The sequence below is a fragment of the Ostrea edulis genome, chromosome 4 (genome assembly GCF_947568905.1).
Source record: "Ostrea edulis chromosome 4, xbOstEdul1.1, whole genome shotgun sequence".
NCBI lineage: Eukaryota > Metazoa > Mollusca > Bivalvia > Ostreida > Ostreidae > Ostrea > Ostrea edulis.
Window position 1 is genome coordinate 34,521,702 of NC_079167.1, and position 24,836 is coordinate 34,546,537.

The 24,836-nt window shown below is 34.1% G+C and overlaps 2 protein-coding genes across 4 annotated transcripts in view; one reads left to right on the forward strand and one right to left on the reverse strand.

Annotated features, from left to right (window-relative positions):
• The first annotated feature begins 209 nt into the window (after positions 1 to 209).
• LOC125672280 (spermatogenesis-associated protein 6-like) lies at positions 210 to 16,388 on the forward strand. Its single transcript, XM_048908491.2, has 7 exons — positions 210 to 359; positions 680 to 817; positions 12,264 to 12,312; positions 12,702 to 12,871; positions 13,106 to 13,438; positions 13,961 to 14,049; positions 15,197 to 16,388. The coding sequence occupies exons 1-6, from the start codon at positions 318 to 320 to the stop codon at positions 14,042 to 14,044; spliced, it is 816 nt and encodes a 271-aa protein (XP_048764448.2). The 5' UTR covers positions 210 to 317; the 3' UTR covers positions 14,045 to 14,049; positions 15,197 to 16,388.
• An 895-nt stretch (positions 16,389 to 17,283) lies between these two features.
• LOC125672277 (lipoxygenase homology domain-containing protein 1-like) overlaps positions 17,284 to 24,836 on the reverse strand; it is a 91,923-nt gene continuing 84,370 nt past the window's right edge. For all 3 annotated transcript variants that reach the window (XM_048908487.2, XM_048908485.2, XM_048908488.2), the window contains 5 exons: positions 23,613 to 23,705; positions 23,321 to 23,453; positions 20,484 to 20,638; positions 20,242 to 20,399; positions 17,284 to 18,760 (listed from right to left, as the gene is read on the reverse strand). In XM_048908487.2, the coding sequence (XP_048764444.2) occupies positions 18,349 to 18,760; positions 20,242 to 20,399; positions 20,484 to 20,638; positions 23,321 to 23,453; positions 23,613 to 23,705 (951 nt within the window). In that variant the 3' untranslated portion in view covers positions 17,284 to 18,348. The remainder of the gene's footprint in view (positions 18,761 to 20,241; positions 20,400 to 20,483; positions 20,639 to 23,320; positions 23,454 to 23,612; positions 23,706 to 24,836) is intronic.

Genomic DNA, 24,836 nt, shown 5'->3' on the forward strand with positions numbered 1-24,836 from the left:
ACGAAATTTCGAGCCATAGATTTCACGATTTGCTAGATACATGTATATTGTATCAGCCGTCCGTATAGAGTGCCGAATTAGCAGTTTTCTCAACTTCAGTTGGCATTTATCCAGTCTGATATGTACATCGTACATATGAAATTAACTCCATTTCGTGCTTGGGTAGTGAATATCGAAATTTAAATACCCGACAAGTCCAAGAGCGAGTTAGTTCTCGCCGACCCGTTGACTCTCTTTCTGCGTCCTTGACGACACCAGGTTGTGGATTTCACCAGAGACAAAAAATTGTCATCGCTGCATATAGAATTTAAATAAAGATGCCGAGAATTCGTTGTGTCGTGAACTTGAAGCTGAGAGCCGTAAGTAGAACATGAACTTTGTGTATTACTGGGATGTTGATAATAAATTACCGCGATGACAAACATTGCGTGCTTTAAATAAACGGTGTTAAATCGATAACAGATATGAATTGTCTCAAGTGGATTAAATTTAAAAGCAGTGGGAGGTATATTGCCTCTCATATCACATATTAAGTAAAATTTTGGCTGATAAGATAAAAGATTTGCTATTGCACAGAGGTTATTTCAACTTTAGTAGATCGTAGAGTTGTGTATCGTTTAAATCCCTTCTGTTATTGATCGTCGCTTACCCACCTGATTATCTAAGTTACCTGACACAGGTGAGAGCGCCAGGTGTGTATTTCATGAGTCGGGAGGATGTGTACCTCAGTGTCAGCCTGTTTGGACAGAACAAGAGCACGAGACTACAGATTGCAGACTTCCCCATGTATATACAACAAGACCTTCTGTTTGACAAGGTAATGAAGCAGTGCTGACAAATATCCCTACACCAAGAGCAACATGATAACACTTGTTGTGCTATGACAAATCAGTTTCTTCACCAATGACTAGAATAAGATGGATAAGTTGATAATCGTTGATAAAGGATAGTTGTCTGTTTAGGGGTTCTGGGTTTGAATCCCAGTCTCTTCTTATAATCCCAATCTAATTAGATATTGTTTCCATCCTAGCCATTAATTACCTTCTCTGATATGCATAAATTATACATATGATATAAAGCATAGGAGAATATAAGTATAAAGGAGATGTATCGTCCGGGGAGGGGTTAGAATATAGATATAATGGGAGGGACTATTCTTGGTCAAGATCTTTTGAAATTATGGCGCCTTTCTCACTTTTGATGGCCAGCACAAATTCAAGTTTAAAATGTATGGAGCGCCAAATTAACATAAACTCAAATAATTGAAGATATCTTCAATTATTTGAAGATATCATCAATATTGTAGGGTTATTGAACTTATATTGGTGAATATTGGCATGAGTTGGCTGTCAAAATGCACGAGCTTGCGAGTTCATTTTGAAAGCCAACGAGTGCCAATATTCACCACTATAAGTTCAATAACCCTTTTATTATATAGCTAAAGTATTTAGTTGTTTAAATTATATCCCTTTTCACTCGAAATACTCCAAAACAGACGAGCATTCGTCAATATTGGCATATACATGTATGGTGAAAGTGTGCAATAATCAGTGTGCATTTCTTAACTGTTCAATATTAAACCTGTCATTGATGCATGAAGCAAACTGATTTTGTGAATGGGGACATCATAATTTATGTACAGTAAAACATTTTGCTTAAGTAAATATCAAATACCAGCTTTGTCAGATTAGGAGGACCGTCGTCTGCCATTTTGGCTTGTTTACGTCGTTACGGTAACGTCAATATTGAACGCTCATACTTGGAATGTTTCGAGCGCATACAATTTACGCAATGCAAAGTTAGCGTTCAATATATTCTCAGAATATTGAACGCTAACATTCTCTAGATTTTATGCAGATTTTATAATAGACTATTTATTAGCTATATAATAAATATTCATTTGATGCACACAACAATTTAATTAAAGATCTCTTCAAATGATTAATGATATCTTCAATTCTGAATTAGTGCATGCATTAATTGAATTGATGATAGCATTTATTCTTCAGCTGAATTGATGCACGCTTTAATTGAAATAATGATCTCTTCAAATGAATTAATGATATTAAATTAACAATTGAATTGATGTGCGCTACAATTCAATTGAAGAGAACATTAATTGATATAGTGCGCGCATTGAATCAATTGATGAGAGCAATAATTGAATTGATGTGCGCATTAATTCATTTGATGAGAGCAATAATTGATTTAATGCGAGCATTAATTCAATTATTGCTCTCTTCAATTGAATTAATGATATCTTTAATTCATTTGAAGAGAGCAATAATTCTTTTAGAGAGAGCAACTATATAATTAAAGATATCTTCAATTTAACATATCCACAATTGAATTAATGATCTATTCAATCGAATTGTTGCTGTCTTTAAAAGAATTGATGCACACATTAATTCCTTATACAAAAGCATTGTAAATAATTAAAGATATCTTCAATTTAATTAAAGAGATCATCAAATTATTTATACCGAGCTCTAAATTAATTATTGCGAGCAATATTTCTACAAAATTGATCATGCTCTCATCAATTGAATTGAAGAGAGCAATGATTGAATTAATGCACGCATCAAATCTATTATTGCTCTCATTAATTCAATTGATGTACGCATTAATTCAATTAATGAGAGCAATAATTGAATTGAAGCGCGTATTAATTCATTTGATGAGAGCAATAATTGAATTGATGATATCTTCAAATAATTGAAGATATTTTTAATTAATTGAGTTTATGTTAATTTGGCGCTCCGTAAATTTGTGCATGATATTGCTTTGATATGGAAAATGTAAACAATTTCACTTTTATAATTTTGACAAAATATGTCATAAAAAATTGACTGCATGAATATCAGAAAACAATTTGCCTGCCTTGTGTCTTTGCGCAAAAGCAGGGTAAGCAATGACCTTGGGCTGACAGATTGACCTGATACTCGGTCAATAACGTTAACACCTTACTTTTTCTCTACATATAAAACATATGAATTAGAACCAATATTTTAATCGTTAAACCAACTCTCATACTCATGGTCCATTGATCAGTCAACAGTTTACGAACTGTTGACTGGCAATAGTCTGCCCTATTTCTATTGGCTACCCAAGTCAAATGATTCTCGGCCTGCTGCTTGTTTACATAAAGGCAAGTTTCACTGATTTGACTGCTGATGAAATAAAGAATTTATTAGTAAATAAAATGCAGAGCAGACACATGAAAAATGTAATTATTAATTAGGATATTGGGTTTATCATTTTAAGCATAAGTGGATACGGTGATATATGGTGCAATCACACTGCCCAGGCCGTTAAAAGTTCAAAGTCAACAAACCATGTGCATATATAGTAAAAATAATTTAAACTAGTTCTAATTGTAACGGGGACCGTTACATATGTTCCCCAAATGTCCCCCAATTAAAAAGTGATGTCCTTGTGAATCTATAGCAAAAAATTATTTTATTTTAGCCTTTAATTACATGTAGTACGTTCAATATGGTAATTTCAGTACCAAAAAATGAAAGAAAGCGTTGTACGCGCATACACGCGCACGCGTGTATGATTCCGAAATTTTGTTGATGTCGTTCAACAGGCATGTGTATCATATACCCACAGTGTGAATTTCATAACGTTTCCACCAAATACAAGGAAGTTATAGCGATTTTAAAATCGTCCAATCAGAATTCAACACACGTGCATGCACGTGCTGAGCAGTAATTCTAACCACAGCAATTTGTAAGGAGTACTAAGACACATCTAAACCATTAATATCAATAGAATTTGATGAAAAACAAAAACGTTATCGTCCTTTAAAAATTGAACATTAAAAAAACGTTGCACGCGCATGCGCGTGTGCGTTGGCATTTTTTTGTTACACCAATATATAGATACACATATTGTCTACGTATGCTGTGAATATCATCTTATTCGCTTCATAAATAAGAGAGTTACAAACGTTTTAGTATTATCCAATCAAAATGAAGCGCACGTGCATTCGCGTGCAAATTGGTAATTTCGACCATGGAAATCAGTTAAGGGTCTCAATATCTACCTATGATATGAATTTCAAGCCATTTCAATGAACAACAAAAAAGTTAGACTGATTCCAAAGTTAGCGTACAAATTTTGTAATGCGCGTGCACGCGCATGCGTGCGCGTGCTGACAAAATAACTATTATATTTCATATGTACAAATGATATACTATCATCCTATTTAGGTTTTATATCGCTTCCTTCAATATTCTGATTTTCCATTTTTTGTACCAAAATTGCAATGCACGTGCGCGCGAGTGCATGCACGTGTAGACAAAATGACTATCACTATGCACATCTACAAACGCTATACTATCATCCTGGAAAGTTTCATATCGATCCCTTTTGCAGTTTCTGAGAACACTACCGGACAAAAAAGTACCGGAGAAAAAGAATAATAATAATAACTAGAAACTCATTACTAGTAATGAGTAGGTCTTCCGTTAGATCACTTCCGGTAAAGAGCTTTCTGTTCCTACGAAAACCATTTAAATATATCAGAAAATGTGCCTTAATAATGAATGAGAAATGTATTATCGAATTTTTTACTCATTTCTCGTAACTTCTGGTGATGACCGGAAGTACTTTTATGATGCGTTTTCCTATAAATGACAGCGACTCTTTACTGTCTATATTCCCTGAAAATTTCAAGTCTCTATCTGAAAGAGTTCTCAACAAAAAGAAGTAGACTAAAGAAAGAAAAAGTAGTAGGTTACTACCGACCGGAAGTCAATTTTGAAAAACAAAATGATCCAAACTCTAGAAGTTGATACTTTTATTATGACATGTGAAAATCATATGAAAGACTTCAAATATACGCGAGATTTATGGTGACAAAGAGATGAAAAGTAAAAATGTATTTTATCAAGAAACTGGAAGTAGTTGTTTTGACTACCAACGGAGTCAATATTATTTTGACACTTTGAAAGAGACTTAATAAACTAGTATAGGTTTCAATTTACAAGAAAAAGTTTGAAATTTGCGATTCTTTCAATCACTTCCGGTGACGACAGGAAGTGACGGTCGACATGTTCAACCCTCTACTGCACGACTGCAAACGGAGATTTATAATTCCTGAATAATTGATGAACCTATATTTTACCTTTTCCAAGAAAAATGCTGGACAAAATTCCTTTTGAGAAACAGAAAATCGCCCATATTTTCCGACCGGAAGTGAATTTTGTAAAAACAAAAATAGTTATAGGAAGGTCCTTTCATAAGACATTATTCCTGAAAATTTCAAGAAAATCTATCCACCATCTCTTAAAAATCACTGGAAGAAATCGGAAAATCGACATTTTTCAAATACTTCCGGTGTAGACCGGAAGTGACGGACGAAAAAATTGAATGTATGTGTACAATGGACTAATGTTAGTTGATCAACTCCACAAGTTTCAAGCGTCTATCTATATTCATTATTGAGAAACTGAAAAAACAAGGTTTGAATATGTCCACCCCATATCTCACGACCGGAAGTGAATTTTACAAAAATATTTAAATTCACACTAGACATTTATAATGTCTATAACATATGTAAAATTGAAATCATTAACTTGTTTTATGACCGAGATTTATGGCACTGAAAAATGAGAGAATGAATAGTTTTTCTTTCATATAACCGGAAGTTGGAGATTCAACTTCCGGTGGGGTCAATAGTTTTTGAGAATTAGAAGGAGACCTAATAAACCGATATAGGTTTCAATTTCAAAGAAAAAAGTTTGAAATTTATGATTTATTAATCACTTCCGGAGACGACCGGAAGTGACGGCCGACATTTTTACCCCCCTACTGCACCCCTACAAAGGGAGATCTATTAACTCTGAAATTTTGGTGACTCTATCTTTTACCGTTTCTGAGAAAAACGATTGACAACGAAAACAGCTCATAAGCCGTATTTGCCGACCGGAAGTGAATTTTACAAAAATATTTGACGTTACTCTAGACATTTATAGTGACTATAATATATGTAAAACTCAACTCATTAACTAGTTTCATGACCGAGATTTATGGCACTGAAAAATGAGAGAATGAATAGTCTTTCTTTGATATAACCGGAAGTTGGAGATTCAACTTCCGGTGGGGTCAACATTTTTTGAGAATTAGAACGAGATATAGTAAACCAAAGTAGGTTTCAATTTGAAAGAAAAAAGTTTGAAATTGATGATTTATTTGATCACTTCCGGTGACGACCGGAAGTGACGGCGACAAAAAATATTACGTGCATGCACCATAGAGAAAATAGATCTATCATCCCTGAAAGTTTCATTCGATTATCTTTAGTGGTTTTCAAGTTTACCCCCGGACAATGTTTCTTTCAAAAACCGGAAAATCGGACGTATCTGACGAACGGAAGTGAATTTTGAAAAAATGAAAAAAATGCCTCGAGGTACCATCGTTCCCTATAACCTGTGAAAGTTTCAGGAAAATCCATCCAACGGTCTCGGAGACGAAAGGGAAAAAAAAAAAAAAAAAAAAAAAAAAAAAATAATAATAATAAACAGTAGAATCACTAGAATCTTTTAATAATAACTAGACACGATCTCGTTGCGAGCAACGAGTAGGTCTTCCGTCCGATTTGTTGATGCACTCGGAGTTAAAAAAAAAAAAAAAGACAAATGAGTCCCAATTTAGTTTCCGACTTTAAGACACTTTAGATATAATCAATTTTTCATATCATAAGCTTCTGAAGCAAAGTTGCGGTGAAATTCGTTTGAAATTCGACTCTCCAGGCGAGCCATAAGGCCCGCGGGCCTATTTCTTGATGTCATTTGTTAGCCCTCTATAGACTCAACAACTTTAGTTCTATATGTTTTTACAAAATATTTACCTGTAAAAAGTTATTGAGATCGACCGATATCGACAAAAAATCGACTCTACAGGCGAGCCATTAGGACCATAGGCCTATTTCTTGATATCAATCGATAGATCTCGATAAACTGAACAACTTTTGTTCAATATGTCCTTACAAAATATTTACCAGTTACAAGTTTTTGAAATCGACTGATATCGACAAAAATCGACTCTACAGGTGAGCCATGAGGCCCACAGACCCATTTTTTGATATTGATCGATAGGTTATGACACATTGAACAACTTTTGTTCAATAATGCTTTTCAAAAAATATGTCGTTTTAAAGATATGAGGCGTCAAATATTTACGATTTTGGCCCTTAAAATCTCTTATTACGTAACATATGACCTACTTTTTGATTTGATAAGATCAAGCTCGTTGAGATGAACATTTCCGCTTCTACAACTTATTATAAAATATTAATAGTTTCTGAGATATTCTGAAAAACATTTGGACCCTTCTGAACCCCTAATTTAAAGGGCCAGCCCGTTTTGCTTGATATCGTAAGAAAGGCCTTGTCATTTTAAACATTTTTTGCTCAACAAGTATTTAGAAATTCTTTACCGTTCTCGAGTTATCTCTACAAGAAATATTTAGGGGCCAAACTGTAGCTCCCTAACGGGGCCACATAGGGAAAAAACGAAATGTACATATTGTTTAGATTATCATTCTGAACAACTTTTGTTCAATAATGCTTTTCAAAATATTTGTCGTTTTCAAGATATGAGGCGTCAATTATTTATGATTTTGGCCCTTAAAATCCCTTATTACGTAACATATGACCTACTTCTTGATTTAATAAGAACAAGGTCGTTTAGATGAACATTTCCGCTTCAATGACTTATTACAAAATATTAATAGTTTCTGAGATATTCTCATAAACCTTTGGACCCTTCTGGGCCCCTAATTTAAAGGGTCAGACCCTTTTGCTTGATATCGTAAGAAAGGTCATGACATTTCAAACATTTTTTGTTCAACAAGTATTTAGAAATTCTGTACCGTTCTCGAGTTATTTCTAGAAGTAATTTTTAGGGGCCAAACTGTAGCTCCCTAACGGGGCCACATAGGGTAAAAACGAAATATGCATATTGTTCAGATCATCATTCTGAACAACTTTCGTTCTTTATTGCTTTTCAAAATATTTGTCGTTTTCGAGATACAAGGGGTAAAAAATTTATGGTTTTGGCCCTTAAAATCCCTTATTACGTAACATATGACCTAAATTTTTATATGAATAGATTTGGATTGTTGAGATGAACATTTATTGTTCTTTGACTTATACCAAAATATTAACGATTTTTGAGATATTTGATCTAGACTTTGAGCCCTTCTAGATCCCTAATTTAAGGGGCTAGCCCCTAAATCTTGATATTTTCGAAAAGATCTCGTCAATGTGCACAACTTTTGTTCTACATGTCTTAACAAAATATTTGCAAGAAAAAAGATATTGGAGATCAAAGGTCAAAAATCGCCAAAATGGGTGAAAAATTTTGGCATCCATTTTTTCAGGTCCAGGCGAGCTTTTAGGCAAATCGCCTCCGGTAAAATCGAATCCCCCACAAATCTTCTAAAATGTTTACTCTATCTTGTGTAGAAATTTCAAGACTCTAGCTTCAAAACTAACGGAGGAGATGTGTGGACAACAAGGCCCTTCAAAAAGTCACTAAAAGAGAGATAACTCCTGACCGGAAGTGACGTCAAGCACGAAATTTTGCAAGCAAAGTCTCGTCACCAAAAGACATCTTTCCTGAAAATTTCGTGAAAATCGATCGAGAAATGGCTGAGAAAAACGCGTGTACTACCAAGGAAAATAATAATAATAATAACTAGACACGATCTCGTTGCGAGCAACGAGTAGGTCTTCCGTCCGATTTGTTGATGCACTCGGAGTTAAAAAAAAAAAAAAAAAAAAAAGACAAATGAGTCCCAATTTAGTTTCTGACTTTAAGACACTTTAGATAAAATCAATTTTTCATATCATAAGCTTCTGAAGCAAAGTTGCGGTGAAATTCGTTTGAAATTCGACTCTCCAGGCGAGCCATAAGGCCCGCGGGCCTATTTCTTGATATCATTTGTTAGCCCTCTATAGACTCAACAACTTTAGTTCTATATGTTTTTACAAAATATTTACCTGTAAAAAGTTATTGAGATCGACCGATATCGACAAAAAATCGACTCTACAGGCGAGCCATTAGGACCATAGGCCTATTTCTTGATATCAATCGATAGATCTTGATAAACTGAACAACTTTTGTTCAATATGTCCTTACAAAATATTTACCAGTTACAAGTTTTTGAAATCGACTGATATCGACAAAAATCGACTCTACAGGCGAGCCATGAGGCCCACAGACCCATTTTTTGATATTGATCGATAGGTTATGACACATTGAACAACTTTTGTTCAATAATGCTTTTCAAAAAATATGTCGTTTTAAAGATATGAGGCGTCAAATATTTACGATTTTGGCCCTTAAAATCTCTAATTACGTAACATATGACCTACTTTTTGATTTGATAAGATCAAGCTCGTTGAGATGAACATTTCCGCTTCTACAACTTATTATAAAATATTAATAGTTTCTGAGATATTCTGAAAAACATTTGGACCCTTCTGAACCCCTAATTTAAAGGGCCAGCCCATTTTGCTTGATATCGTAAGAAAGGCCTTGTCATTTTAAACATTTTTTGCTCAACAAGTATTTAGAAATTCTTTACCGTTCTCGAGTTATTTCTAGAAGTAATTTTTAGGGGCCAAACTGTAGCTCCCTAACGGGGCCACATAGGGTAAAAACGAAATATGCATATTGTTCAGATCATCATTCTGAACAACTTTCGTTCTTTATTGCTTTTCAAAATATTTGTCGTTTTCGAGATACAAGGGGTAAAAAATTTATGGTTTTGGCCCTTAAAATCCCTTATTACGTAACATATGACCTAAATTTTTATATGAATAGATTTGGATTGTTGAGATGAACATTTTTTGTTCTTTGACTTATACCAAAATATTAACGATTTTTGAGATATTTGATCTAGACTTTGAGCCCTTCTAGATCCCTAATTTAAGGGGCTAGCCCCTAAATCTTGATATTTTCGAAAAGATCTCGTCAATGTGCACAACTTTTGTTCTACATGTCTTAACAAAATATTTGCAAGAAAAAAGATATTGGAGATCAAAGGTCAAAAATCGCCAAAATGGGTGAAAAATTTTGGCATCCATTTTTTCAGGTCCAGGCGAGCTTTTAGGCAAATCGCCTCCGGTAAAATCGAATCCCCCACAAATCTTCTAAAATGTTTACTCTATCTTGTGTAGAAATTTCAAGACTCTAGCTTCAAAACTAACGGAGGAGATGTGTGGACAACAAGGCCCTTCAAAAAGTCACTAAAAGAGAGATAACTCCTGACCGGAAGTGACGTCAAGCACGAAATTTTGCAAGCAAAGTCTCGTCACCAAAAGACATCTTTCCTGAAAATTTCGTGAAAATCGATCGAGAAATGGCTGAGAAAAACGCGTGTACTACCAAGGAAAATAATAATAATAATAACTAGACACGATCTCGTTGCGAGCAACGAGTAGGTCTTCCGTCCGATTTGTTGATGCACTCGGAGTTAAAAAAAAAAAAAAAAAAAAAAGACAAATGAGTCCCAATTTAGTTTCTGACTTTAAGACACTTTAGATAAAATCAATTTTTCATATCATAAGCTTCTGAAGCAAAGTTGCGGTGAAATTCGTTTGAAATTCGACTCTCCAGGCGAGCCATAAGGCCCGCGGGCCTATTTCTTGATATCATTTGTTAGCCCTCTATAGACTCAACAACTTTAGTTCTATATGTTTTTACAAAATATTTACCTGTAAAAAGTTATTGAGATCGACCGATATCGACAAAAAATCGACTCTACAGGCGAGCCATTAGGACCATAGGCCTATTTCTTGATATCAATCGATAGATCTTGATAAACTGAACAACTTTTGTTCAATATGTCCTTACAAAATATTTACCAGTTACAAGTTTTTGAAATCGACTGATATCGACAAAAATCGACTCTACAGGCGAGCCATGAGGCCCACAGACCCATTTTTTGATATTGATCGATAGGTTATGACACATTGAACAACTTTTGTTCAATAATGCTTTTCAAAAAATATGTCGTTTTAAAGATATGAGGCGTCAAATATTTACGATTTTGGCCCTTAAAATCTCTAATTACGTAACATATGACCTACTTTTTGATTTGATAAGATCAAGCTCGTTGAGATGAACATTTCCGCTTCTACAACTTATTATAAAATATTAATAGTTTCTGAGATATTCTGAAAAACATTTGGACCCTTCTGAACCCCTAATTTAAAGGGCCAGCCCGTTTTGCTTGATATCGTAAGAAAGGCCTTGTCATTTTAAACATTTTTTGCTCAACAAGTATTTAGAAATTCTTTACCGTTCTCGAGTTATTTCTAGAAGTAATTTTTAGGGGCCAAACTGTAGCTCCCTAACGGGGCCACATAGGGTAAAAACGAAATATGCATATTGTTCAGATCATCATTCTGAACAACTTTCGTTCTTTATTGCTTTTCAAAATATTTGTCGTTTTCGAGATACAAGGGGTAAAAAATTTATGGTTTTGGCCCTTAAAATCCCTTATTACGTAACATATGACCTAAATTTTTATATGAATAGATTTGGATTGTTGAGATGAACATTTATTGTTCTTTGACTTATACCAAAATATTAACGATTTTTGAGATATTTGATCTAGACTTTGAGCCCTTCTAGATCCCTAATTTAAGGGGCTAGCCCCTAAATCTTGATATTTTCGAAAAGATCTCGTCAATGTGCACAACTTTTGTTCTACATGTCTTAACAAAATATTTGCAAGAAAAAAGATATTGGAGATCAAAGGTCAAAAATCGCCAAAATGGGTGAAAAATAATAATGAAGAAGAAGAACGCGAACAATAATAGTAAGGTCTTCCGCAGGAGACGGAAGACCTTAATAATGAAGAAGAAGAAGAACGCGAACAATAATAGTAAGGTCTTCCGCAGGAGACGGAAGACCTTAATAATAATAATAATAATGAAGAAGAAGAACGCGAACAATAATAGTAAGGTCTTCCGCAGGAAACGGAAGACCTTAATAATAAGAAGAAGAAACAGAGTAAAAACAATATGTTCCCAAACTTTGTTTGGGGAACATAAATATGAAGGTGTAAACAAAACAGTTATAGACTGTATCCTCAAAAAGCTGTTTTGTTTGACCCTCCTATGGATCTATTGCCCTCAGCCTACTGCTTCAGGCAACAGATCTGTTCTTGGGTCAAATAAAACAGCTGTTGTCCTTGGACCCAGTCAACAACTGTAATTATTGATCTAATTCTACTTACAGACATACTACACCTCTTTGTTGTCATCAGAGGCTTTGGACCGACTCAGAGGTCAGTATCAATTAAAACTTAATTATATCTAATTATTTTATTCTGTTGAGCTGGTCACTGACCAACTTAGGGGTCAGTATCACTTAAAACTTATATCTAATTCTATTGCTGAGCTGGTCACTGACTGTTACTCTATTTATAGATGTACTGATTACTTCATAACTGTATTTTATTGATAGATGAGCTGATCATTGACTGATATATTCTATTTATAGATGTATAATGTACTGGTCATTTCAAGACTGTAGTCTATTTATAGATGTACAAGTCATTTCACGACTGTTCTATTTATAGATGTACAAATGTACTGGTCATTTCACAACTGTAGTCTATTTATAGATGTACTGGTCATTTCATGACTGTATTCTCTACTGATATTTTATTTACAGATGAGCTGGTTGTCGTTGAGTTGGTGCAATTGTCACGATATGGAAGCTCGGTCAGACTCGCTTCGTACTCGACCAGTGCGAGGGACTTCCTGTTCCCAATTCCATCACGATCTCTCTATCATTCCTCTTCAGTCAGAGAAATCCCTCTACGCAGGCTAATTGACTTTCCCGTGCGTAGATACATTATATCCCATATCATTTTGCTGCACGTACCACTAGTATCATAACAATATTCAAGAATCTGGCAAATACAACAAGAATTTTAAGTTCTTTTACAGTTTTTTCTTACAAAGCAAACATAAATTGAAACTAAGGTACAATTTTTCAAAAAAAAGTTTAGCTCTATAAATACATACTGGGTTGGACTGTATAATAGTAATACAGAGTTTTGTTTTTGTCTATAGGGTGAAAATCCAATCTGGTTAGAGTTTTCTACCGTTACTGACATGACAGAGTCTTTGTTACCGGAGGCAGACAACATTCTTTATAGGCCCACACTGAGAGACTCGCTGTTGTACAAACCCACTCTGTCGGACAGATATGGATTACGTCCATTCACTGCGATAGAGAGGCTCGACCTGGAGCGGACTGAACGGGCATTACAGCGCAGTAAATCCATGGAAAAACTGGAGTTGGATCATCTCAGAGCACTCCAAAAATCTCGGGAACTTGCAAAACTTGAACAGGAGCTGGAGACGAAGAGACGGGAGCGACTGGCCAGGGAACAGCTTGAAGATGTAATAATAATCTGTGCATTTCAGTCCTTTAAAAAAAATGCTTCCAAAACTGCATGTCTATTTCCACTTCAAATACATGTAACTTTACTGATGAAAAAATGTCAGTAGATAGAGAAAATGTCTACATATTTATTGTCATTTTGTCAGTCTACATATTTACTGTCATTTTGTCATTGTTTTAAATATGAGATAATGTATGTCAATATTGTGTGCTGAATTAGTACATGTATGTTTAGTGCAGTTATTCTATAACACTTCACAAAGCATTTTATGACTAAAAATTTTGTCTTTGCACTTTATGCTGAACTGAGTGTCACTATGCCCCGAGTAAGAAAGCAAGTTTTAGCACCTATTTTTACAGTGTACATACTTGGTTTACACAGTATAACATCATCTTAAAATTTTCATCTTATTGGAATTTTTTGTGTCAACTTATTTTTTGCGGATTTGGGAGAAAATGCTATACATCGTAGATTTATTTTGGAACAGAATACGTAGTAACTGTGTTTTTGTTTATTTCAGTCCTTGCGTCGATCCCGAACTCAGTACTTAGAAGACCTGGAGCTTGACAAATTGAGAATGTCAAGGAGATATCTCTACCTGTAACTCAGGTAAGAACTAGACAAACTCAGAATATCAAGGAAATATCTCAACCTGTAACTCAGGTAAGAACTAGACAAACTCAGAATATCAAGGAAATATCTCAACCTGTTACTCAGGTAAAATATAGACAAACTCAGAATAACGAGAAAATATCCCTACCTGTAACTCAGGTAAGAACTAGACAAACTCAGAATAACAAGGAAATATCTCTACCTGTAAATCAGGTAAGAACTAGACAAACTCAGAATAACAAGGAGATATCTCTACCTGTAACTCAAGTAAGAACTAGACAAACTCAGAATAACAAGGAAATATCTCTACCTGTAACTCAGGTAAGAACTAGACAAACTCAGAATAACAAGGAGATATCTCTACCTGTAAGTTAGGTATGAACTAGACAAACTTTAAACATATAGAATATTAAAGAGATACCTATACTTGTATCTTAAGTAAAAACTAGACAACTGTTAGACCTAGACAACCTCATAATGTCAAGGTAGAATTAGACAAACTCATAATGTCAAGGTAAGAATCAGAGAAACTCACAATGTTAAGGTAAGAATTAGACAAACTCACAATGTCAAGGTAAGAATCAGAGAAACTCACGATGTCAAGGTAAGAATTATGCAAACTCCTAATGTCAAGGTAAAAATCAGACAAACTCCTAATGTCAAGGTAAGAATGAGACAAACAAAAGGCAATTTTACCAATGTCAAGGTCAATGGCTGAAAAATGTTAAGAGATCAATTAATCTCTACATGGCTCTAATTTTTTTTATATATGGACATCTAAAAATAAAATTTAGCATAAAGCTTTAAGACAGTCAGCAAGACTTTGAACCAGTGAAGGTCATTTTGCCAAGAGCAAGGTCACCATTATACTGTTATAACTATTTTTAGAGACCAGAATTTTGAAATGGAGAATTATTTGAAGTATAATGATAATAACTACTGCTCACCAAAAACGTAAAAAAAACAACCCACCAAACATGGTTTTTTCTTAGAATTAAAGATGTGCAATCATTGCACCATAAATATGCAGCATATCTAATTTTAATTTTGCATTATGTGATACTATAGGTGACTGTTAAAGCATTATTGAAAGAGGAATGGTATGTGCTTGTATTGTGAAGCAGATGTTTTTTCTCTTTTTCAGACCTCATAGAAGCTATGATATAAAGAAAGATGTAGCTAGACTTTGAGGAGGATTGAGGAAATTGAGAGAAACCCTTTGTACTGTACGAGTAGTGTGCCCTAGTCATGCTAGACTTTCTGTGGTTGGGGCTGTAGCGAGAGACTGGAACTCCACTCAGACTTTGTGCTCTGTAGTCAGCTGTTCTTCCAAAGACATACAAATGTATCTAAATCATTGACAATATTAAATCATGCCTAGTGATTTGTTGATATTACACCTGTTACTACTGATGTGTAATGGAGATAGACCCCCCCCCCCCCCCCCCCCCCCCACCTAACTCATTTCATTGAATCAATTGTATAATTGTTCAATTCATAGTACTGACTGCATGCACTTAGAATACAGCACAGACTATAAAAAGTTAATTGTTAATGTTAAAACTCTAATTAAACAACTTTTCGTGGAAGGAATACATATTATTTTGATTGTATAGCTTTATGATATTTTTATTTGGGAGTTCTTTGTGCTAAGTTACACTAAATGTTAATCTTGCATACTGAATTTTTTTTTTCATTGTGCAATTAGAAAACGAGATTGAAACCAAAAATCAAAAATAAGAATTTATATTGTGGTGTTGTATCTATATTCGTTAGTATATTTGTAAGCTCATTGTATACTGTTTAATGAAATACTCTGCGATACATTTTCAATGCATTCCACTTGTAACTCAGTGCTTTAAATGTATTACATATACATGTATTTATCATTAGTTATCTTTTTTATAATGAAATGATTGTGAAATCTTGTTTTTGTTTTTTGTTCTTTAATGATATATTAATTGTTAACAAACTGGAAAAATATTCAGAATTTTTTCTTTGGATTGAAACAGGAAAATTATTTTAAAATTTTTTTCTCTCATAATTTTAGTTCACATTACTTACAAAAGACTCCTGAAAATATGCGAAAATAAAGCAAAATGAGTTTTGACTTATTTTTATGAATAATTTAATAGCATGAATTGAGCACTCATGGTATCAGCTAGCTAGGTTATAAGATAAACATGCACTCGCAACACTTCAGTAGCTTTATTTATTGTTATCATATATATTTAATGATTTTTCACAGTTTTTAATATAATACATGTATATATATATATATTATTATATATAATTAATTATATTAACAAAGATTAAAATAAAGATTCACAAATTTTTGGTGATTTTGTATCATTATGTACACTGATCATGGAAACTGGGTGGTAAGAAACATTCATCTGAGTTATGTTTAGTCTGGATATACATTGTGTGCAAGAACTACACTCCTCCCCTCTCATATTAAGAGAGATCATTACTCAAACCTTAATATTCATACATGTACTGCTTAAGGTGTTTTACAATTACAATGGCAATTTCTTTTATTCATGATCAGGCAAGTCTAGATCTGACCTGAAGACCATAAACTGAGAATATTCTCAAGTCAAAGTAAGTTGTATCTTAAGATTCATCTAGCACAGATCACAGGCACTTGTATCACTTGGGTGCCTAATCACTATATATAAGAGTATACTCTTATATAAAGTAATTAGGCCCCCAAGCGATATAAGTGTCTGTGGTACAGATGTTTAAAAAAAACACCGTAGGTTTATAAAACAGTCACACGCAAACATATACTGAAAATCTCATTTGTTTATGAAAATTATTTAAAAAATTAGCTGGTTTTGAAATTTTGACTTAAGAATATTCTTAGGAACAAAGTCAGGAAAACTCAACCTCAGATGGACACACGGATGCATGGACATGCAGCACTTTAACATATATCCCGTCTGACTATGGGTGTATCAAAATGTGATATGTGATTGGAGAATACTTTTCATAAAAACTGAAGTTGTGTAGCTTTTTCAAAGTGTAGTCAGACTTGAAGGATAATCAGTATAGACAGTTTTAGATGAACTGGAATCCACTTTATAAAATTTGTTATTAACATTGTCACTCACATGTTTGTATAGCTAAAAATTCATGCTACATCCAACACTGATTGTTTCAAGCTTATAATGAAGTATAGCCTCATATAAAAATGCTCTCTATCACCATTCAAAAATAACACATTCATAAATGCAAAAATTTAATTTTTTGATTAATTACAATAAATGCAGCACATATTATTAAAAATATAACAAATTCTCCATGTAACTAAAGATATAAAACTTGTACTTTAACAATATAAATACATGTACATTAAAACAATATGTCACAACCAGATTAAAGACATTTGGTGGTCAGAATGTGAATATGCTAATCATGTAAAAATAAAAATAAAACCACAAATAATTTATTGATGAAATGATACAATATATCAACAAATTCTCCATGTAACTAAAGATATGATACTTGTACTTTGAAAATGAAAATATAAATACAAGCATATACATCAGAACTATATATACGTCAAAAGCAGACTTCTGACATTCGGTGGTCAAAATGTGAATATACTAGTCATGTAAAAAGAAACCCAATAATTCTTTGATGAAATAAAACACAATTTATCACAGATAATTTGCATATCACAGAACTTTTCGATACACACTTCAGTCTGTATTCAAACATAATGAAATAAAATGAGTCATTCACTGTGGCAAGCGGTGAGACTGGAACAGGTTATTTGTGGAATGGAAGCATGGTCTGTGATTGGTCGAAAGTTTACAGGGATTACTGTGAACCACCCCGTTACTCATGATGAGTTTTATTCATGATTTAGCATTGAAGAATCTATCTGCAGCTATCAATACAGTTGTATTCAAAATGGAGAGAAACTTCCAATGCAAGCAAATATCAATTTAATGGTTTATGGTGAAAAATATTTGTGAGTGAGCAAACGTAACAAATCTCGTAAATATTTCTCACTCACAAATTAAAGTGGTTTACAGTACAATCCCACTGAAATTACACAAGACATTGACAGAATCATTTGGCACTATTGTTTTGCTAACTGTGACAAAACACTGAAAATTGCATAGTGAAGTGTAAATATTGACACCAAAGAAATACCAACCACTCTTTATATGGTCTGTCCTCCATTAATCACATGCACCTTTACAATGCAACAGTATTTACCATGGAAGGATTCGATCCACTCTCTACAGACAAACCCTCTGAATAGTAATGGTTGCCAATGAATTACTCATCCTGCTTTGAATTTCCACCCTGTGTGTCCGTTACATTTGTGTCCTCATTCTGATTTACACTGCCATTTTTGTTCTGTGCCCCAGTGTCATTTTCACCAGTGTCCTTACTGCCTGTGTGATCCACCCCCCTGCTGTTACTTTGATCTTCACTATCAGTTCTGTTCGTGCCCTCTTTTTCCTCCTTGCCCTCTGTGGTTCCCTGTACACTGTTAACATTCTCTGCCCCGTCCTGTTCCCCTCCATTTCCCCGTGTCTCCTCCCCCTTCACAACATTTTGCTTCTGTAGAGTAGAATCTTCTTTTTCTGTCGGGTTTTGGATTTGTAAATTCGATTTTTCTTTCTCCATGCGGTCCATATACAACTCAACTTCCACAATCCCATAGTCCTCTTCATCTTGTAGCCAGCTGTAGACAAAACAATAAATATACTACAATAATATCGACAGAATGACACCTGTAAACAGAGTTATATTCATTAAGATAGAGTCACACTGAAACAGCTATAAACAATGACACACATAAACAGCTGTAAACAATGACACACATACACAATGACACACATAAACAGCTGTAAACAATGACACACATAAACAATGACACACATAAACAGCTGTAAACAATGACACACATAAACAGTTGTAAACAATGACACACATAAACAATGACACACGTAAACAATGACACACATAAACAGCTGTAAACAAAGACACACATAAACAATGACACACGTAAACAATGACACACATAAACAGCTGTAAACAAAGACACACATAAACAATGACAAACATAAACAATGACACACATAAACACACACATAAACAATGACACACATAAACAATGTAAATAATGACACACATAAACAGCTGTAAACAATGACACACATAAACAATGACACACATAAACAGCTGTAAACAATGACACACATAAACAGCTGTAAACAATGACACACATAAACAATGACACACATAAACAGCTGTAAACAAAGACACACATAAACAATGACACACATAAACAGCTGTAAACAATGACACACATAAACACACACATAAACACACACATAAACAATGACACACATAAACAATGTAAATAATGACACACATAAACAGCTGTAAACAATGACACACATAAACAGTGACACACATAAACAGCTGTAAACAATGACACACATAAACAATGACACACATAAACAGCTGTAAACAATGACACACATAAACAATGACACACATAAACAATGACACACATAAACAGCTGTAAACAATGACACACATAAACAATGACACACATAAACAGCTGTAAACAATGACACACATAAACAATGACACACATAAACAGCTGTAAACAAAGACACACATAAACAATGACAAACATAAACAGCTGTAAACAATGACACACATAAACAATGACACACATAAACAGCTGTAAACAATGACACACATAAACAATAGACAATGTAAACAATGACACACATAAACATTGACACACATATACAGATGAATGGTGCAATTGCTATTGACCACTATTAGCCATAACTGAACTTGATCATTATCTGTGCTATAAATAACCATTACTGCTGCACCTGAACTTGATCATTATCTGTGTTATAATTAATCATCACTGCTACATTTGAATTTGACCCATCACTGCTGCATTTGAACTTGACCATTGTTATTGCTATAACCAAACTTGACCACTCTCTGTTGTAATTGCACTTGACCACACCTGTTGCAACTGTCCATTAACAGCTGTAACCAAACTTGACCATTCCTTGTTGTAACTGAACTTGACCACTACCTCCTTATAACTTAACTTGACCATCACCTCCTATATCTTGACCATCTCCTTCAGTAACTGAACAACTGGCCGTTGTACTTTAATTTGACCATTACCTGCCACAGCTGAAGATATACTTCTGTTTGGCATCCGCTCCTTCTTTTACTGATACTTTCTCCAGGAACCAGGCTGACTCAGGACCCTTCCCATCATGTCCTATGATGATGTTTTCTAGCCTTCCAAGATCAACAGCTTCAACAATGAATGTATCTACCTGCAAAATTAAAGATAAAACTTTATTAAATGTACATTAATTCCAGCTATCTGTGAGATATTTTTGACATGGAGAAGGTCTTACTTTTCCAGTTCTGAATTTCTTATTCTGTTCCTTGTTGTTGATAAGATAACGTCTGCCAGAGTCGCCCAGTGTTCCAAACAGCGTTACATGAACTGTGGCATCTGTCCCAGAATTCTCTTCTGTTCCTGTCTCTACCGCCACAACATAATGTCGCACTGAGGAAGATAAACTGTATGATCAAACCCCAGATCAGAGCAGTACGTGTCTTGTACATTATTAGTTGTTTAAGCTGACAGTCCTGTGTGGATATTAGTTAATGTAGGGTTTGTTTAAGCTGACCGTCCTGGGTGGATATTAGTTAATGTAGGGTTTGTTTAAGCTGACCGTCCTGGGTGGATATTAGTTAATGTAGGGTTTGTTTAAGCTGACCGTCCTGGGTGGATATTAGTTAATGTAGGGTTTGTTTAAGCTGACCGTCCTGGGTGGATATTAGTTAATGTAGGGTTTGTTTAAGCTGACCGTCCTGGGTGGATATTAGTTAATGTAGGGTTTGTTTAAGCTGACCGTCCTGGGTGGATATTAGTTAATGTAGGGTTGTCCATTCTCAGGTTTTAATTTTCTTCATTGGAAGCCCGGGTATTATATACTGAACATTTAAAAGTAATACATAATGCTTCATCCATTACCGTGGTATTCAGGGACATTTCAAAAGTGCAAAATCAACATTGTAAAGAAAACATGAAAACAAATGTGGAGAAAAATCATTATGAAAATACTTGCCTCAAGCATAATTTTAATTCATATCAATAGGTCTATAGAGCACAATTCTATCATCAAACTATGTGGAACCACAATATATAATAAGGCGGATTTCACAATACCTACTAAATCTACAAATATTGACTTGATTAAGAATTATTGGCCTTTGCTGGGGAAATGAGCATGTTGAAATAAAAATAAGACCCTGATTAATCTTTTTTATGGAAAATAAGGATACAAAATAAGTATTCAATGCTGATAAGTTGGTTTTATATTGCTTAACGTCCCTCTAAAGAATCTTTCACTCATATGGAGACGTCACCACTGCCAGTGAAGGGCTTTAAAATTTAGGCCTAATGCTCAGCACTTACGGCCTTTGAGCAGGGAGAGATTTTTATCTCGCCACACCTGCTGTGACACAGGACCTCAGTTTTTGCGGTCTCATCCGAAAGACTGCCCCATTTAGTTGCTTCTTACGACAAGCATGGGGTACTGAGGACTATTCTAACCCGGATCCCCAAGGTGGTTATCTTTTGCTATCTCAAAAAAATAAAATTTACACGAGTGAGTTTCCAAAGATCAAACACACATCTATGGTATAAATGTACTTTGATTTTTAATTGAATACCAAAGAATAATCCAGTTGATTTTAAGCTCTAGTTTTAATCAAAAATCAAAACTAATAAATATTGTGCATCAAGTAAATTGTCATTTTAAAAGAATATTTGGAACATTATTCTCAAATACCTCTTTTGGCAGTTAATGTTCACACTGACTAGTGAATTTGATATTTGACAAAATTTTTCTCAATCTGTCAACTTGAAGAAGTAAACATTTCCATCTTGTCAAAATTACCCAATATTCGAATTATGTAAAAATAAATTGATCTACTGAATTCTAAATAAAACTACATAGTATAGGATGAAGAAAAAATTATTTCAAAGGCATCAGTAATACCATTTTAAAATTTATTTCATGCAAATTTCAGATGCTTGACTATGGTAGAGATACTACTAGTACTTTTGTACATATAAAGTAAACAATCTTGGGTGAAATTAAATAACACAAATTTTGAGGGAAATATGTACATCATTGAATTTTTTTTTGCAATGTTATATATGATATATGTACCTAGAAGAATTCAGCCTTTGACAAGATTTCAATGTCTGCTATAAAAAAAAATTGAATACTGAGGATTGATTAACTGCAGTCCAATTGAAAGATATCATTTAAAATTAGAAACAACCAACACAATTTGATTTAGGAATTCTTTGTGGGGAAAGGGAAAAACTGAAACCAAAACTCTATTATGTAGATACAATTAACAGGGTCTGAAACTTAAATTGATTAACAGGGTCTGAAACTTAAATTTATTAACAAGGTCTGAGACTGAATTTGATTAACAGGGTCTGAAACTTAAATTGATTAACAGGGTCTGAAACTTAAATTGATTAACAAGGTCTGAAACTTAAATTGATTAACAAGGTCTGAGACTGAATTTGATTAACAGGGTCTGAAAATGAATTTGATTAACAGGGTCTGAAACTTAAATTGATTAACAGGGTCTGAAACTTAAATTGATTAACAAGGTCTGAGACTGAATTTGATTAACAGGGTCTGAAACTTAAATTGATTAACAGGGTCTGAAACTGAGTTTGATTAACAGGGTCTGAGACTGAATTTGATTAACAGGGTCTGAAACTTAAATTGATTAACAAGGTCTGAAACTTAAATTGATTAACAAGGCCTGAGACTGAATTTGATTAACAGGGTCTGAAATTTAAATTGATTAACAGGGTCTGAGACTGAGTTTGATTAACAGGGTCTGAGACTGAGTTTGATTAACAGGGTCTGAGACTGAATCTGATGAACAGGGTCTGAAACTTGGTTTTCTAATCAATTACTACTTCAGAATCGCTATGTCCTTACCAAATCCTGATGGATACAATGAAACGAAAAAACAGAAATTTATAATTGAAATAAAAGAGTGTCCACTTCTAAATAGTCAAAGTGATTTTAGAGAAGACAACAAATTGTACATTGAAATTAGATTGCATATGGTTTTCATCGCTCCTTCGACAGCACAGGAAAATGACTTTTTGTAATGAAAATCTGATTCAATCAGATGTTTAACTCACCTGGCCAGAAGTCATGCGAGTTGTTTTCAGCTGGCATCTCTACAGAAATGTCACCGTTTTCATCTGAAAATGACAGACGTTTGCCGATGTGGAACTCGTACTTTTCATCTGATTTCAGATCATGCAGAGCAACCTGTACATGAGAACAATGGAATTTAACCCCAATCAGTACAGAATAGTGACTCTGAACATTAAAGGTTAAAAATATTTCTGACAAAATGAGTAAATTCATGTACTACATGCTTAAGAAAATAGCCATTCATTCTCTCTATACAGAAAACTATCATCCGACCTTATCTAGCCCCCATCCAGACTGAGTGTGTGGATTATCATGTTCTATCCGTATTTTACGGATTCCTCCAAGTTCTTCAATGTCAAAGTTTACCTGCAAAAGTGACAAACGATACAGTAAAGCAATCACAAATGATGGTACTAATTAAAGTTTATACAATGGAACTATCATGCATTGATATTTTCCTGTCGGTTATTACTGGCCAGCTTCTCTTGTTTTGTAGCATTCTTATACTTACACCCTGTACGGTTTCAGTTAGCTATACAGAACTGTAGCTCTCTGATCTGTCCCACTATTTTCTTTGAGAGCTACAGTTCTGCAGCTACGTTTTGGTGAGATTACAGATACAATATGCCATTTAAGTGCTTGCATTGGTGAAATAATTTTCTCTCTCAAATTTTGGCCGGGGTATTTGTTTTTAGTGAGACATTGCTCTTTAATTAACCAATCTCTGATCTGAACTTGAAAAACAAATTATGACATTTTCAAATTTTTCTGACATTAATTTTCTAAGGTACAATTAACTAGAGTGACGGAGACATTATAATTACATTGTCTTCTGGAAAGTGAGAACAACGATCCCTAAATAACTGTTCCACTTTTAGGACCTTTCTGATGTGAATTCTTAGCACGTGCGTACCTGTATCCACTATAATAACGGTTATAACATTACCCCACAGTTATACGTTAACAGTCACCCTAATTCCTTATAAGGCTGAAATAGTGTGTACACCATATATACTAGTGTTTTATTTTGGTGAATATGAGACTAGAATTGCCCGTGTGTCATATGCGTTTCAAACTTTCAATAAGTATTTTGAAGATTTATTTGATTTTAAATCAGAAAAATACATTTTCTATTAACAAATTTCTCAGCCACAGCAAAATTATCTCGTGCTTCTTCAGAAATCTGATCATTGAACATGCATGATTATAAAGCACAAGTCTGAGACATTAATTTATATATTCATACTAGTATGTAAATTTATAAATGTTGGTCAACTGAGTTTATTATAAAGTAATAGTTGGATGAAGACAGCTCTAACAGATAACTCTAATCTGACATAAATAGAATACCAGTCTTACAACCAAGCTTATATATACTAGAATTGTTAGGTTAAGGTAGCCAAGAAATATAACTCTAATTTTCCATAATTTAGTGCCCTTAACAACCTCCTTAAAGGGCGAAATCAAAAGATTGGTGTAGATAAAAATCTAAATTCA